Below are 16,409 nucleotides of genomic sequence, written 5' to 3'. Positions count from 1 at the left end.
GTGAGAGGCCTGCGTACAAAAAAAAAAAAAAAAAGAATGCTTTTAATGCAAAACAGACTGGAAATAGACTTTCCCCTCAGAGTTACCCCTTATCTTGCTGTTTCTTTGTATTCAAGAATCTTAGAACCCTTGAATTACAAAGGATTTTAGAAAACCTCATCCCTTCTTTTAAAGAAACTGGAATTAAAACTTTAAAAAGTGGGACTTCCCTGGTGGTGCAGCAGTTAAGAATCTGCCTGCCAATGCAGGGGACATGGGTTCAAGCCCTGGTCTGGGAAGATCCCACATGCCGCGGAGCAACTAAGCCCATGTGCAACAACTGAGCCTGCACTCTAGAGCCCATGAGCCACAACTACTGAGCCCATGTGCCACAACTACTGAAGCCCACGCGCCTAGAGCCCATGTTCTGCGACAAGAGAAGCCACTGCAATGAGAAGCCCGTGCACCACAACGAAGAGTAGCCCCCGCTCACCACAACTAGAGAAAGCCCACACGCAGCAGCAGACCCGATAACAGCCAAAAATTAAAAAAAAAAAAAAAAAAAAGTGGATTGTCAAAGGCAGAAAGTGAGACTTGTAGCAGAGTTGTGACTAGAACCTCAGGATGAGCCACCTGCCCATAAATGCCACTGAAATAGGCACCAATTAAAAAAAAAAAAAAGAGGGTCTTGATGGAAATATTTTTACTTGAAAGACTAGGGGAACCCAACTAATTTGTGTGTTGCTTGTAGGCCCCAATTGTTTGATTTAAAAGTACTTGTTTTTCAGATACCTAAGGCCATATAGTACTGTACAAAAAAAAATGTGTTCCCTTACTTTCATTTGACATTGATGATAAATTCAAACATTTTCCGGCAGGATGAAAGGAGCAGTTTTGCCTTTTTAACTAAGGTAGTAGGTGGGCAAATCACCTAAGTGCTCCAGACATCAGTTTTCTTCACTACAAGACAAGATATTGGCTTAAATGATCCCTAAGGTCCCAGCAAGCTTTTAACCCCCATGAATCTATGCTTTTGTCCAGTAATGTTAACATGTAGATTTTCCCTTCTTTTTCGTATTTGCTAAATTTCCTTTAATGTGCATGTTTTGCTTTATAATATAAAATAAATGTTGAAAAGAAAAAGCAGAGACCAAATTTATGGGAGGGGGTGAGCTCCACATCTTTCAATTCCGCCACTGAGCAGAGACCAAGTCTAAACATTTTGTCCTTTCTCAGATCCTGGATTCTGTGCAGAAAAAGTATTTCTGTGCTGGAAAAGTTGTTTGTTTACCTCTTTTGGATGTGTTATCAATAATGAAAAAAGTGTACGGCATTGAACGTAATTCTGTGTTTCATATTTTCAGTTGCAGTACCTACCTCAGCTGACTAGCAACAGCATCCTCCCAGCTTTGGATGACAAGAAGTACTACCATAACACCAAGAAACTTAACTACCATTTTCCAAACATTTGAAGAGCTTGGAGATTGATAACAAAAAAAAGAATTGATCATTAATTTGAATAAAACATACATTTGATTGAAAACAATCACAATGTTGAAAAAAACATCAGGAGAAAACATAAGTAACTAACTGGGGGAGGCCACTTGGCAAGACGTGAAGGGAAATTCCAGAGGCAGTGTTCCATGCTTGACGATGGTGTCCAGAACAGAAAGGAAAAACATCTTTGGATTTTCACTTTTATTTTTGTTGTATCTAAGTAGCTGAGCTTATGGACAGAATATAAACTATCTACTGCACTCGCCCATACCTCCAGCAAAATTAGAGATAAAAAAATTTATGCTTCAATTGTACCATATGCAACAAGTGAAAAATGGATTACAGAATGCCCATATATGTTTCCTTGGATCTCTGTTGCTTTGTGTCCTATCTCCTGCCTTTTCAGATTTTCTCATCGTATTTAAGGAGAGTTAAGGTTCTTGAAACCAAAATGTTTAAAATTCCATTTCCTGCTTGCTCTAGCTCTTGATTTTTATATATTGAAACTTTTTTGAATATATGAGATGTTTAAAATATTTAAAATCATATGGATTATCATAAAAGACTATAATTTACATGCTTATATATTTAATGATACGTTTATAGACATTTCTTACATATACTTTGGTCTTTACCTTTAGTAAAGGATGCATCCTAGTCATTTTTGCAGGCAAGATGGATTTACTATAATCCATCTACACTTGTTCACCCAATTCCCCTTGCAAACAATGGCATGAAGCTTGGCAGCTGACCCAGGGGTAGAACAAGATTTACAGGCTTCACAGGAACTGAGCCTGCCAGCCTGAAAGTAATTAGTACTTCATTCTCTCCAGCTCAGCCTCAGACTTGGAGACAGAGATACTGGCAGGACTATAGTGATCTGGGTTTTGGAAGAAACTGCTTATGAGCTTTTACTTGGCTCATAATAGACATAAGGTTATAAGCTGATGTTTTCCCTGAAATATCTTTTTACACTGTATGTGTACATGTGTATATCTATAGTGCACACACATATATATGTGTGTGTATATACCAACCTAACAACTAAAAATTAACAACTAATAAGAAGATAGACCAAAACGATATTGTTGAGAATTCCTAGCTTTGTACAGTGATACTTAAAATGACGACATAACTAGCTTTGATTTGGCCTATTGCTCCTATTCAAAAAGCTTTTTCATCCTTGTCCCCTGGACACAAGGGCAATATGAAGCTGACGTCTGCTTCTTATTGCTCAACCCCCTTTTTTTTTTTTTTTTGCGGTACGCGGGCCTCTCACTCTTGTGGCCTCTCCCTTTGCGGAGCACAGGCTCAGGACGCGCAGGCCCAGCGGCCATGGCTCACGGGCCCAGCCGCTCCGCGGCATGTGGGATCTTCCCAGACTGGGGCACGAACCCATGTCCCCTGCATCGGCAGGCGGACTCTCAACCACTGCACCACCAGAGAAGCCCAACTCAACCCCATTTTTGATTGATGTGCTGCTATTTCCTAGCAGTCCTCAGCCATGGTTTTTGAAGATGTGTTTTACTGTATCTTCAAAACCTTTCTTCTGCATTCTCAGTTTACTGCTATGTTAATTTTCTTCATGAGAGCATTTGACCTTATTCACTTACTGCTAAGTAATCCACCAAATTCTGTCATCTGTTCAATAATTTTGGCTACCCCAGCCAGTTTACTGATATCCTGAGGCTTCCTAATGTATGTAGCTTCTTGCATAGAGCTGATAGAGGGTTAAATGCTAGTCACAGTATAATCTAATTCTTGTTATGTAGACTTGATTCAAATGACAAAGAAGGACATCCAACTTCTGCTAATAGTTTACATTTTGTGTTTTTCCTTTTTTCCTTACCCGCAACAGTGTACCTGACGAGGCAGATGACTATAACTGCCTAATTTATCCAGTAGTTTTAAGGAATACCATTCAGAGTAGAAAAGTAGCTCCAGACTAACCTGTGGTCAATCAGTTGCTTCATCACATAGTAATCAAACAAGGTTGAGACAGAAGTGGTCATTTTTTTCTAATGAGTTCTATTAAATATATGCTTATACTTAATTTAACCATATCTGTGATCTTTCCTTCAGCATGGAATCACCCCTGTTTCATATGAGACTGTTCTACATCCTTATCATTTTTTTATTTACTATTTTCTGATTTTTAAAATGACAGTGGCAATTATATTAGTAAACAGTATATCATTTATGGTATGTGCTATTTACATAAGCTGGTTCCTAACACAACTAAAATTCATTTTTCTACTTTAATGCTGCATCACAGAAAGTGTTTATTTTAAAATTATCTCCAGTCAAGGTTATATTCAACAGATTAATATTCAAACCAAACATACAGAAATCCACAGACAAGTTGGCATATAACTAACAATAATAGAATCAGGACCATTTGAAGCAGGTAAAAATAAAGATCTGTTTATACCTATTTATGATATTCTTTATCACTGCTTTCTAGATGTAAAGTGAATTTTGTGCTTATACGTCTTATGATGTCCCTTGAGCTCATGGGAAGTACTATCCAACATATATGAGGGAATACAAATTAGTTTCTAATTGACATGTTAAATTTTTCTGTTTGAAGCCGTTTTTTAATTTAAGCAGAAAGTAAGTATAGCTCTGCGGGCCTTCATCATTGTTTCCTCTGTTCTATTGCAATCAGCAAAGCTATTTAAATCCAGCCAGGTATTTATGTCTAGTTTTAATAAGACACTAGACTAAGCCTACAAAATAGACAAATTAGCCAGAAACTGTTCATTCAGAGAAAGGATGTATGGTATAAAGAGCACAGGAATGCAGGATCATGACAAATGCATGCAAATCCTGGGAAGCAATATGAATGCCCCAGCAACCTCTGACTACTTTGCATAATTGACTCCATCAGTGAATCTGAAATTTAGCTTTCAGTTTTTCATAATTGTATATTTATAGTAACATGCTTCAATAACTTTAAAGTAAAATGTAACAAATTACTGTTAAAAATAAAGAATATCTGTGTTGTACATTTAAATCATTTTAAAGAACTCTTAAGTATCTATATCAAGAGATATTTATACAGGATTGATATAAAATAAGGAATATATAAGAATTAAAATGGTACCTGGTTTGCATTTTTCTTAAAATGATTTAATGTACCTAAATTCTCACTTCTAACTTAGTAACTTTAGTGAATCACATCTGAATGTTTATTTTCTACATGATGGACTCTGCTAGAATGCTGTGGTATAACATTCTATAGTTCTGTAATATTTGTTGCTGTTTAGGATCAACAATTGCACATGATACTTTATATTGAAATAAGACACTTACTGAATATCATTATTTTACTTCAAGTCTAATTTTAGTTCCAGAGAAGGCAGTGATGTTTTAAAGGCTTGGACAATTTTTTCTTTTTCTTTTACACCAGGAAGATCACTTAAAAACAAATACTTGAGGTTTCTGCAAGAGAAAGTTTTAAAAGTTAATTTAATTTGGCCTTTACTCTTATAGCATTAAAAATAAACTTGCTTTATTGACTTAAAAAAGCTACACACAGAATGTGTTCATATCATCCTACACTTTCAAAATGACTTTTAGAACGGCAGTCTTAGAGTACTACTTTAAATGAAATTCATGCTAGGCACTAAGCCAGACCTCGGACAGTTTAGTTGTTCTGAATTACATCAATAATGCTGCTGAATTCTTCCAAATATTTTATGTATATTATGGCATAGAACTCCTTTGTATGTTAAATATAAAATATGACATCAGTCATGGTGATGATTTTTTGCATCTGACACTAAAAGCAAAAACAACTAAAGCAAAAATAAACAAGTGGGACTACATCAAATTGAAAATCTTATGTACAGCAAAGGAAACCATCAACAAAATGAAAAGGCAACCTACTGAATGGGAGAAAATATTTGCAAATCATATATCTGATAAGGAACTAATATCCAAAATGTATAAAGAACTCATACAACTCAATAGGAAACACCCCAAACAATCCAATTTTTAAAATGGGCAAAATATCTGAATAGACATTTTTCCAAAGAAGACATACAAATGGAGAACATGTACATGAAAAGATACTCTACATCATTAACAGGGAAATGCAAATCAAAACCACTATAAGATATCAGCTCACACTGTTGTTAGATGGCCATTATCAAAAAGACTAGAAATAAGTGTTGGTGAGGATGTGGAGAAAAGGGAGTCCTTGTGCACTGTTGGTGGGATTGTAAATTGGTGCAGTCATATGTAAAACAGCATGGAGGTTCCTCAAAAAATTAAAAACAGAACTACCATATGATCCAGCAATTCTACTTTTCAGTATTTACCTGAAGAAAACAAAAACACTAACTCGAAAAGGTATCTGTACCCCCATGTTCATTGCAGCATTATTTACAATAGTCAAGATACAGAAACAACCTAAGCATCCATTGATGGATTAGGTAAAGAAAATGTGGTATATGTATACAATGATGTAGTATTCAGCCATAAAAAAATGAAATTCTGCATTGGCAACAACTTGGATGGACCTTGAGGGCATTATGCTAAGTGAAATAAGTCAGAGAAAGACAAATATTGTATGATGTCTTATATGTGGGAGCTAAAAATAAATAAGCAAGCTCATAGATACACAGAACAGATTGGTGGTTGCCAAAGGCACGGGGTGGGGAGTGGGAGAAATGGGTGAACGGTTTCATGTTTTTGTTTTTAGTTTAAGTAAGTTGAATTTAAAAAATATGAATCTTAACCTAGAAAGGAAAAGAAATTGGGAAAGTTCTTAAAGGAGCCAAGTGTGTATTAAAAGGTGAAGCCTTAAAGCCTCAACTAATGTAAGAGATAAACAATCTAGTACTTTTGGTTCTAATGTTTAAGATTTCTCAGACTTCTGTGACGCTGAGGTTATTGGAAGAACATAGGGGAAATTAAAAGATGGGGAGGAAGTATAATAGCTAGTGCTTATTGAAAGCTTTCTGTAATAGGAACCATGCTAGGTGCTTTATGTAGGTCGATGTTTTCAAAAGATGCTCCCTAAAAAATGCAGTACAACCATAACATATTAAGGGTGGTAATTTAAACTGTTTTAAAATATTATAGCTGACAGTTAAGTCATTTTCATAAATTATATTTTTCAGAATTAAAAAAAAGACACCACCTCTCTACTGTTTTAAATTCCGATTATTCACCTTAACATTATCAAGTTTCCATTTTGGCACTGACCACCTACCTTAAGTGATGCAAAGCAATGATACCTTTGTCTGTGATATTCCCACATGAAATTATTTCCATTTCCAACATGCTTTTTTGTAAATTTTCAAGTTGACTAAGTCTCTCCAAACAGTCATCCTCAATATAGTGACACTTGCATAGCCTTATTTTTTCAACATGCTGTAGGCCTTCTGGGGGAAAAAAAGTACAGTTTAAGAACCTGATTTACCATTAAGATGATCAACTATCCTAGTTTGCCCAGAATTGTTCTAGTTTTAGGATTGAAAGTCCTAAGTCCTAGGAAACCTCTTAGCCCCAGGAAAACAGTAACGATTAGTCACCCTATTAACCATACAAGGTATTCACTATACAGGTTGTGCTGATGGACAGGGCCATTCTGCAGTCAGAAGCCCAATGCACTGGAGGAAAGAAATGCCCACACAAGCAGAAGCTGTGTGGATATAATTATTTGTACATTAGTGAGCGTTTCTCAATGACAGAAGTTTGACAAAGATAATTTGACAAACAAGGCCTTGAATTTTAAGTCAATAAAGCACAGAATAAAGGCATGTAGAGACAAGCTTAGTGCAGGGAGAAAGGTATTTGTAACCTCTATTTAATTTGAAAAGAAATATCATACACAGGAAGAAACAAGCTGGATTGGACTCAAAAAGGCAAAAAGGACACACCTATGACTGTAACAGTGAGTCAACTGCAACCAAATGTTGCAGTTGCAAATCACCTGCATCTCCCATAACAAATGATAGGGGAGTTACCCATGTGATCAAATCCAATGCTCATGATACAAGAATCAGTGGCATCAATTGCCTGAATCTTATATTTGTCCAGAGGGCCTGTCGGGAGGTGGTTGTAGTCCTTCTGCCACCTCTCCTGGCCGTGGTAGCGCACCACAGCCCCACAGCGCAGCAGCCACTCGGACGCTGCCCTGTCAGGGCCAACATCGCGGATGCGTTCATGATCCACTCTGTTGGCAAGAGAACAAAAGCAGGTAGCTTTTACTATAATCACTAGCTTCTTAACTATGTTCACCAACGTAAATACAGAATAGCAACCACTTTTCACTTCACATGATGAGGAGGGAGATAATATATTAGTGAAATCCATGTAAAGAAAACATTCAATGGCTCAAATATATTAGTGAAATCCATGTAAAGAAAACATTCAATGGCTCTGCCTGCTACCTTTTTTGCTTTTGTTTTTGTTTTCAAGTGAACTCTGTCAAGGCATGTTATTCTTATGTGAGTTTATCAGGCAGACATTGAGTCTTCATTGATTCGTATGTAGCACAATAGCTTCACACCAGGAGGTACTCAGTATCTGTGTTTTGAATGAATGACTACACTTGGTTATCATTTTTATTAATGACAAAAGATTAAAAAGGGAATAATTTTGAACCTTTGTTCAAATTAATGTCATTAAGTGATAGTCATTAATTTTAACATATGCCTTTTTCTCTAGTTAGTGGTATTAATGCTATATTAAGCAACAAGGAGGTTAGTTTTGTCAGTTTCAAAATGATATTTCTAAGCATGCCACCAACTTTTTATTTATTTAATTTTATTTTTAAAAATAAATTTATTTATATATTTATTTTTGGCTGCGTTGGGTCTTCGTTGCTGTATGCGGGCTTTCTCTAGTTGCAGCGAGCGGGGGCTACTCTTCATTGTGGTGCGCGGGCTTCTCATTGCGGTGGCTTCTCTTTGTTGCGGAGCACAGGCTCTGGGTGCGCGGGCTTGATCTTCCCGGACCAGGGCTCGAACCCGTGTCCCCTGCATTAGCAGGCAGATTCTTAACCACTGCACTACCAGGGAAGTCCCCCAATTAACTTTTTAAAACCTTGATTTCCGTTGATAGTATTCAAAAGGTTAACTACATCCCTTAAGAAGCCATAGAATAAAATATTCTAAAATTACATTTACTGAGCTTTTCTGATTACAAAAGTAATAAATGTTCATTTCAGAAAACTTGAAAGGCATTGAAAGGATGAATAAGAAGAGTCACAGAAGTTCTGTAACCCAGACAGTTAATATTCTCTAATCTATTTTTTTTATATTTATTCAGTGCTTGTTTTATTTGCTTTAAAAGAAAGTTAGGATCGTACTGCATGCACGACACAAAAAACATGTGAAACACAAGAAATAACCAAATTAGTTACTGGGAATTCATCAAGCTGTAACAATTCCCATGTTTCTTCACTTTAGTTAGAGTAACTTACTTATTAAACACTGCATTCAACCAGCCCCAGAAGTATCGGGAGTCACGTGACCTCGGGAGTTTCTTTAAGCCACAGAACTGCCGGGAAATTTTTCCAAACAGCATCATTTGATCTAGACACATAAAACGGTATTCATATTAGATCATCAGCTGGCAATCAGAGTCCCATACATACAGTAACTGACCTTACAACTTCAGAGTCAGTGCTCTTGTGCTGATAAAGCTGATGACTCACTTGCCACTCAATAGTTATTAAGCAAGTTACTCCTGTCTGTTTTTTGGTTTCTTTTGCTGCAAAAATGAGAGGTTGAATTGAATGGTCTCTATGGTTCCTTCCAGCCTTGACATTGTTCTTTCTACTTGTTTACTCCTCAACTGGAGTCAGCCTGCAGTGGTGCCACCTGGTGTCCATTCAGGCAGTGCATCTACAAATTTACTGAAACCAGCTCCAGTCCCAATCTACATTTCCAATACCAAAATGACAAACTAAAATCACCTAAGGAGCAATGTGTCAAGGTTAAGACACTTACATCCAGAAGAGGAGAGGAGTCGTGGAAACAGATCTTCCTATCACAAGGCTGCAAGTAGTGTCCCCAGAACAGTGCAAAGCAAGAGCTGTACAAGGGCAGCTGGGAAAGACTGGGCAAGTAACTTCACCTCTCTGACCCTTGGTTTTCTCATTTGTAAAATGAGATGATTTGCTCAGATGATTTCCAGCTGTAAAAACCCATAACTATGAGTTGAGAAGGCGATTTGGAATTGGGTCTCAACCTGATTTATTTCAATTCAAGTTTCTCTGATAGTGTGCCAGCTGGGGGGAAAACAAAGATAAATGAAACATGGTCTCTGCCTTTGAGGAGCTGACAACTTAATGCAGGGTGGAGTGAGCTAAAACAAGTTACCAGGTAGTTAAAATAAATGATAGAACCTGGAAAATACCTCAAAAGAGTTAAAGACACACAAGGATTTCAATAGACAAAGATGCCAGGAAAATGTAGGTCAGGTGATAAGCTGAGGCAGGAACCTTTAAGGCATGTTGTAGTTCAGTTGGCTCAGCACATGGGGGTCATGAGAAGAGGTCACAGTCACATCGGGAAGGGTCTCCCATGATCAGCCAGACAGTTTGTCTTCTGCAGGTGGCTGGGAATCATTGAGATTTTAGCACAGAGCACTGGCATGGTTAGAACTATGCTTCAGGAATATTACTCAGACAGTAGCATCAAGATTGAGGGTCATTTAGAGATGAGGAAACTGAAGCCCTGATAATAAGTAACTTGCTGACACCCTAAATCCTTTCTGGAACAAGGTGGGGTATTAATAAACGCATGTGTTTAAAGGGACTTGTCCAATGTTTCATGGCTAATTGTTAGCAGTGCTGAAACTGGAACCTAGTTTTCTCTCTTATTAGTCCAGGGCTCTTTCCTCAGTTGTTGGATGGTTCTAGAACTCAGGAAAAAGAAGAGGACTAGAAAGAGGCCTGAGTGGGAACTACCTTAGAGCTGAGGAAGTGCCCAAGGATGTTGGGTTGTAGAACAAAGAGAGCTGAGGTCTGAGGACAGAACCCTGGGGTCATCTACTAGCCTCTTTATCCCTTCTCCATCATCACTCTGCCTTCATTACTGCAAACTTCTCCCCCTGCTACTTCCTCCCACATTCTCAGCCCTTTCCAGCTTTTGGTTAAATCTCTCTCCACCTGTGCTCATCTCAGTAACTCATTTGGCTGCCAACCTTATTTACAAATCTGGGCTTTCTGGCTTCAACTCAGGCTGTTCCGTCCATTTACCATCCCTCCCCGCCCCCCAGAATCCTATGGAAATCTTCCCCAACCTCAAGACCTTACCCAAATGCCATCTCCATCCATCCATTCGTTCATGCAATAAATATTGAATGTCTGCTATACTTAGTGCAAGAGATTCAATGGCAAGACAGAAGCAAAACAAAACAACAACACAGGAGAGAGAGACCGAGAAAAACATCGTTCCTGTCCTCATAGAATGTGTAGTATATGTACCATATATGTATAGATGACATACAAACAAATGAATAACATGCAACACGATGTCTTAATGGAGGTATGGACAAGTTCTGTGAGAGCTTAGAGAAGGGAGTGAGGGATAGGCTTCATACTAGAGGTGTCTTCTGAGATGGGTCTCAAAGGATGATTAAGAGTTTCCAGTTAGGCAGAAAAAAGAAAAGTATGAAGGGCAAAAGGAAGAGCAAGAATCACATATTACTCATTTCCATTTTTCTTAGCACCTAGCACAGCACCATCCCCTAATGCAAGTTTAATAAATATTTGGCAATTAATCATCTTCAATGGGTGATACATTGTTATGCAGAAACCAGGGAAACTCATTAAGTGGGTAAATTAGAGAGGTTTGTGAAAACTGAAGTACTTTCACTTGATTCATTTTGGCCCACCTTGTATTTCAGCTTAAGGGAAAGATTAAACCAAATTTACTTCAGCTTATGGTCTCTAAAAATATTAGATATTATATTTAAAATAATTTAAACATGAAAATTAAGTTTTTATTTAGCAATAAATTAAAAAAACTAATTGGTAGGTTTTTGCATTCTCAACTGCTACTTTGTTAATTGATATTAGGCATTTCAGATGAATTCAAGCAGCTACCTCTGAGAATGCTTTCTAGAGGGAAAGAGGAGACCTCTGGTGGTGAGTTGATGAATTTAGCTTTAATAAATTAAAAGAAAAAGTGAAATGCAAGTTAAAAAATAACCACTACTAAATTACCACTGTGATAAATAATTTAGGAATTAAAATTATTTTAAAAATTCTTCTTACTATCATAACACAGCTTAGAGCCATAAGTTTGTAAAAGATGTTTCTAAAAGTTGCTATTATGTTCACGACTTAGAGAAGACCAGACCTCTAATGTGTGACTCAAAATAGGATATGGAGAGTCCCCCAATCTGCATATAAACAAGTCTTTTTTTTTTTAAGTGGAAGTTCTTTTTTTACATATGAAGCATAATTACTTAGGTGGGCTATTCAAAACGTTGGCTATTTTAGTGGTCAAAAAGACTGAACTAGCCAACTCGTTCTTGAGGGCAGTAAAAGTGTGAAGAGAGGGGTGGGTGGTGTCAGAACTGGGGAGTTTTTTCTCTCCAAATTATAACCCCACTTCACTGCAAATTCATCCATTATTGATGCCAATTCTTATTCCTGAGGTGTCTAGAGTCTAGTGAAATAGAACAGCAGAGCAATTGCTTAGAAATGAGAAGCAAAGGTTCCAAAAGCCACTCTTAGGCTAATATCGCTTGACACTCATTGAACTAATTTCACATAGGTTCTGACCTAGATGGAAAATGAACACGAATTCTTAGCTGAGGAGGGTGGTGGCTGGAACACAAATGTCTCTAGCCAAAGACATTACAGGGTGAATGAATGTAAGGTGAGCTCTTAATGTGAGATTATCTAAATGAAACAAATTAATGTACAGTCAAGCCTAGAGGAGAAGGTAAGCAGAGAAAATTTTATAAAAAGAGCATGTGTATTTTGAGTTCTTTCACTTTGCTAAACTAAGAAGCATGTGCTCAAAATCACAGTGTAGTAAAAAAGTCACTATTCTGGGCTGACCCATGAAAGCCTGACCACAGACCCTAGAACTGTATAATTCTGTACTCAACCTAGTAACAAATCAACTACATCCCATGCAATGGTTAAAATAAAAAATAGTGATAGTACCAAAAGTTGGTGACACTGAAGAGGAACTGGATCACTCAACATTGCTGGTGGGAATGTAAAATGGTACAGCCACTTTGGAAAACAGTTTGGCAGTTTCTTACAAAAGTAAACATGCGCTTATCATATGACCCAGCAATTGGACTCTTGGGCATTTATCCCAGAAAAGCAAAAACAGGCTCGCACAGAAAGCTGTACACTAATTTTCATAGCAGCTTTATTGGAAATAGCTAAAAACTAAAAGTAACTCAGATGTCCTTCAATGGGTGAATGGTTAAACATGCTGTGGTACATCCATACCATGAAATACTTCTCAGCAATTAGAATGAACTATCAATACATGCAACAATTTGGATGGATCTCAAGGGCTTATGCTGAGTGAAAAAGCCAATTCCAGAAAATTACATACTGTATAATTCTGCTTATGTAACATTCTTGGCATGACAAAATTTTAGAAAGGGAGACTAGAACGGGGAAGAGGGTGCCTTGCAGGAGAGAGGTGTAGTTATAAAAGGACAACCGAGGGATCCTGGTGGTGATGGAACTGTGCTGTAGCTTGCCTGTGGTGGATACAAGAATTTACACATGCGGAATTCCCTGGCGGTCCAGTGGTTAGGACTCTGAGCTCTCACTGCCAAGGGCTGGGGTTCAATCCCTGGTTGGGGCACTAAGATCCCAAAAGCCCCACGGCGCGTGGCCAAAAAAAAAAAAAAACCTACACGTGATAAAAACTATACAGAACTAAATACATGCACAAAGGTAAAACTGCGGTTATCTCAATAAGATCCATGGGCTGTGTCAATGTCAATTTCCTGGTTGAGTTATTGTACTATCCTTTTACAAGATGTTACCATTGGGTAAGACTGGGTAAAGTGTACACAGGATCTCTACTGTTTCTTACAACTGCATGGGAATCTACATTAGCTTAAAACTAAAAAATTGAACTAAAAAAATAACCATTTCTTATTTTTTTATTTGTCATGAACAAGCAGGCAACATTCCACATTATTTTCGCAAATAAAGAAAACATGTACAACTGTTCAGGTGATAAAACCATATAAACATAATAAAAGCCATCATTTTATCGAGCACTTTACTGTGCTAACATCTGATGAGCCTTATCTCATGTAATCCACACAAAAGTCCTATGAAGGAGATCCTGCTATTACTCCTAGTTCACAGAGAAGGGTCTGAGGCAAAGAGGTGAAATGACTTCCCCACACTACCCGACTAATAACTGGAGCCAAATTCACAAAGGCAAGTATAAGTCCTTCCAGCAATAAAGTTAATGATTCTATTTTTGTTCAGCTGTCCTGACCCTAAAAATTTTAAAACTTCCATCAAGCAGAGAGAACAAATGTTAGTTAAACAGGCATGGTGATAAAGGATCACGTAATTTAACGCAGGTCTTTCATACATTACACGGTCCACTTCCCTCATTTTACAGATAAACAAACAGGGGTGAAGTGACCTGCACAGGTGAGTCGCTGTTCCCAGGCCCGCACAGCATATTTAAAAGTATATCTCGGTCCAGGATTTTTTAAAAAGGAAATAGATTGCTAAATGATGTCAGAGACCGAGCCGTCTGGTTCATCTAGCCGCTCGATATTTACAGGACCAATAAATGAATGAATGGCACGCCAGGAGCCACATATATGGAAGTCCAGAAGACTGCAGGCTATCAGGCGTTGCCATGACAGAGCCTCCCTTCGGAGAGAGTTAGGGCTGGACAGCGAGCGCCCCTCCAGTGGCCACTCCACTGGGTGGGAGCCGGGTTGGAGATCTCGGTGCCCTGCAAGTAGCCTCGAGTGACGCGGGGCGGGGCTGAGGGGGGGCGGGGTTGAGGGGCGGAGCCTTGAGTGACGTGGGGCGGGGTCGAGAGGGGCGGGGCCTGGCGGGAGGAAGGGAGGCCGCTGGGCCTGCCCAAACGACAGTTTTCACCATAATCATCCCGACTTTTTCCCGCGGCCCCAAGTCCGCTCAGCGGTGAAGATCGAGGACGCCCGACTCGGCGGGCCAGATTTTCAGTCAGCCTAGCGATGGGAGAAGGGAAAGGGCAGAGGGTAACCACCACCCTAGACCCGCCCCACCCGGGGCCTAGCTCCTCTACTCACAGCGTCAAAAGGAGGGAGCGAGCTAGCGTCCACGGCGGCGCCGGCCTGCCCTTCGCCCTCCGCCGCGCGAGTCCATTGGCCACTGGCGGCTGCTCTCACGTGGGGCGAAGGCGCGCCCCTCATTGGCCTCTGCCTGGGGGCGGGGCTAGAGAGCGCCTGGACCTGGGCAGTGTAGGGCTCAAGGGCCGGCTCCTGGGGCTTGAGGCAGAGGAGGAGGCGCAGGCGATGGTGCTGGCGCTACGTTACCTAGGAAGTGTCTGCGGACTAGCCCGCAGGGGGTTTCCCGGGGGCTTCTCCGCGGCGTGCGCGCCCGTGCCGGGGAAGGCCTGGATGTTGTGCCAGGGCGGCCGCAGAGCCAGCACCAGGTGAGTAGCCGCTGGCCCGACCCCCCGCGGTCTGCGCTGCTTCTCTCAGAGGTGCCTCGTGCTGGACCTCTGCCCCTGCGCTACTTCCCTGTCCTCGGCGTGGGAGAGGGTCGGGATCCTGTGAATCCCGGCTCCAACCTATGATGCCAGGAGCTACCTGCCTGGACCATCTGTAGGTTTGTGGGCGAGAGGAAAAGAATAAGAAAGGCAGTGTTGAGTAGAGGTAAAGAACAGTTCTGGCTTTGAATACAACCCCGCCACTTCCTATTCAACTCTGGGCGGTTTACTTAAGCTCCTTAAAGGCTCAGTTGTGAATAGGATCCTAGTCTGTCACGTTAAGCGGTCGTTTTGAGAATTAAAGGACCTAACACACTGTAAGCAATCAAATATGCTGTTTATTCGCTGGCCTTCCTGATGTTACTTGGAAGATCTAAAACCGGTCTTATATCAGTCAGTTCCTGGCACACGCATGCTGCATAGAGTTGCCCCTGTGAGAAGCAGCTCAGTTAGTTGCTAATCAAACCCTGCAGAATTCAGCGTCGTGTGATTTGAAGTTTGGAGACAACATTCGCAACTACTGTTTTTCTCTGCTTTCTGTAGAGGGAATGGTTTATGCGAAGGTTTCAAAGCTGGAAAGGTCTTGGCTGTTTTGGGAACTAGAATGTGGGAAAGATGAGTGTAACTAGAGCTTAGCGGAACAGAGATGGTGTGGAATGACACCGGAGAGGGGCTACATCACAGCACAGTTTTTGTTTTAACTACACGTGAAATTTTATTCTAAGAGCGCTGGGAGGCTTTTAAAGGGTTTTAAAGAAGTGATTAAATGTTGATGTTTCAGAAGTTGATTCTGGCTGCTGTGTATTAGTGGATTGGAGGGGAATTAGAGTGGGATAGGATTTATGATTCATCGTGGGGGTTTGTAGACAGCTCTTTTGGGAACCTTTTTTTAAGGGAAGAAGGGTAAGGTTAGTGAAGGTTTTGTTTATACTTTTTATTTTTTCTTTTTATACTTTTTATTTTGAAATGATTATAGATCCATAGGAAGTTGCAAAAGAACAGAGAGCTCTCATGTACCCTTCTTCACCCAATTTACCCCAGCAACACCTTACATAACTGTAATAACAGTATCAAAACCAGGAAGTTGACGTTAGCACAATCCACCGGCCTTATTCAGATTTTCATCAGTTTTAGAAGTTTTGCACTTGTTTGTTCTTTTAATTGCTTTACTACTTACAGACCTTTATTCTATATAACATTTAGTATCTTAAAATATTATTTTGAAAATATTATTGAAATTATATTAGGTAGATAGAT

At 39.5% G+C, this 16,409-nt stretch overlaps 3 protein-coding genes across 8 annotated transcripts in view; 2 read left to right on the top strand and 1 right to left on the bottom strand.

Annotated features, from left to right (window-relative positions):
- Positions 1-2,088, top strand: part of CDKL1 (cyclin dependent kinase like 1) — a 67,527-nt gene extending 65,439 nt beyond the window's left edge. For both annotated transcript variants that reach the window (XM_028495843.2, XM_028495842.2), the window contains one exon: positions 1,344-2,088. In XM_028495843.2, the coding sequence (XP_028351644.1) occupies positions 1,344-1,451 (108 nt within the window). In that variant the 3' untranslated portion in view covers positions 1,452-2,088. The remainder of the gene's footprint in view (positions 1-1,343) is intronic.
- The window catches only part of DMAC2L (distal membrane arm assembly component 2 like), a 19,404-nt gene extending 4,585 nt beyond the window's left edge, over positions 1-14,819 (bottom strand). The window contains exons 1-5 of one of the 3 annotated variants that reach the window (XM_007119391.4): positions 14,731-14,819; positions 8,915-9,026; positions 7,455-7,663; positions 6,698-6,869; positions 3,742-4,920 (exon numbers count right to left, since the gene is read on the bottom strand). In XM_007119391.4, the coding sequence (XP_007119453.1) occupies positions 4,806-4,920; positions 6,698-6,869; positions 7,455-7,663; positions 8,915-9,021 (603 nt within the window). In that variant the 5' untranslated portion in view covers positions 9,022-9,026; positions 14,731-14,819 and the 3' untranslated portion in view covers positions 3,742-4,805. Of the gene's footprint in view, positions 1-3,741; positions 4,921-6,697; positions 6,870-7,454; positions 7,664-8,914; positions 9,037-14,730 lie in introns of those variants that run through there. The other 2 variants (XM_028495844.2, XM_024116326.3) reach the window with 2 other exon arrangements.
- The window catches only part of L2HGDH (L-2-hydroxyglutarate dehydrogenase), a 57,687-nt gene continuing 55,933 nt past the window's right edge, over positions 14,656-16,409 (top strand). For all 3 annotated transcript variants that reach the window (XM_028495840.2, XM_028495839.2, XM_007119389.3), the window contains exon 1: positions 14,656-15,095. In XM_028495840.2, the coding sequence (XP_028351641.2) occupies positions 14,656-15,095 (440 nt within the window). The remainder of the gene's footprint in view (positions 15,096-16,409) is intronic.

Source organism: Physeter macrocephalus, chromosome 11, assembly GCF_002837175.3.
Source record: "Physeter macrocephalus isolate SW-GA chromosome 11, ASM283717v5, whole genome shotgun sequence".
NCBI lineage: Eukaryota > Metazoa > Chordata > Mammalia > Artiodactyla > Physeteridae > Physeter > Physeter macrocephalus.
The sequence above is the reverse complement of the archived record's forward strand: the minus strand, read 5'-3'. Positions and strand labels throughout refer to the sequence as shown.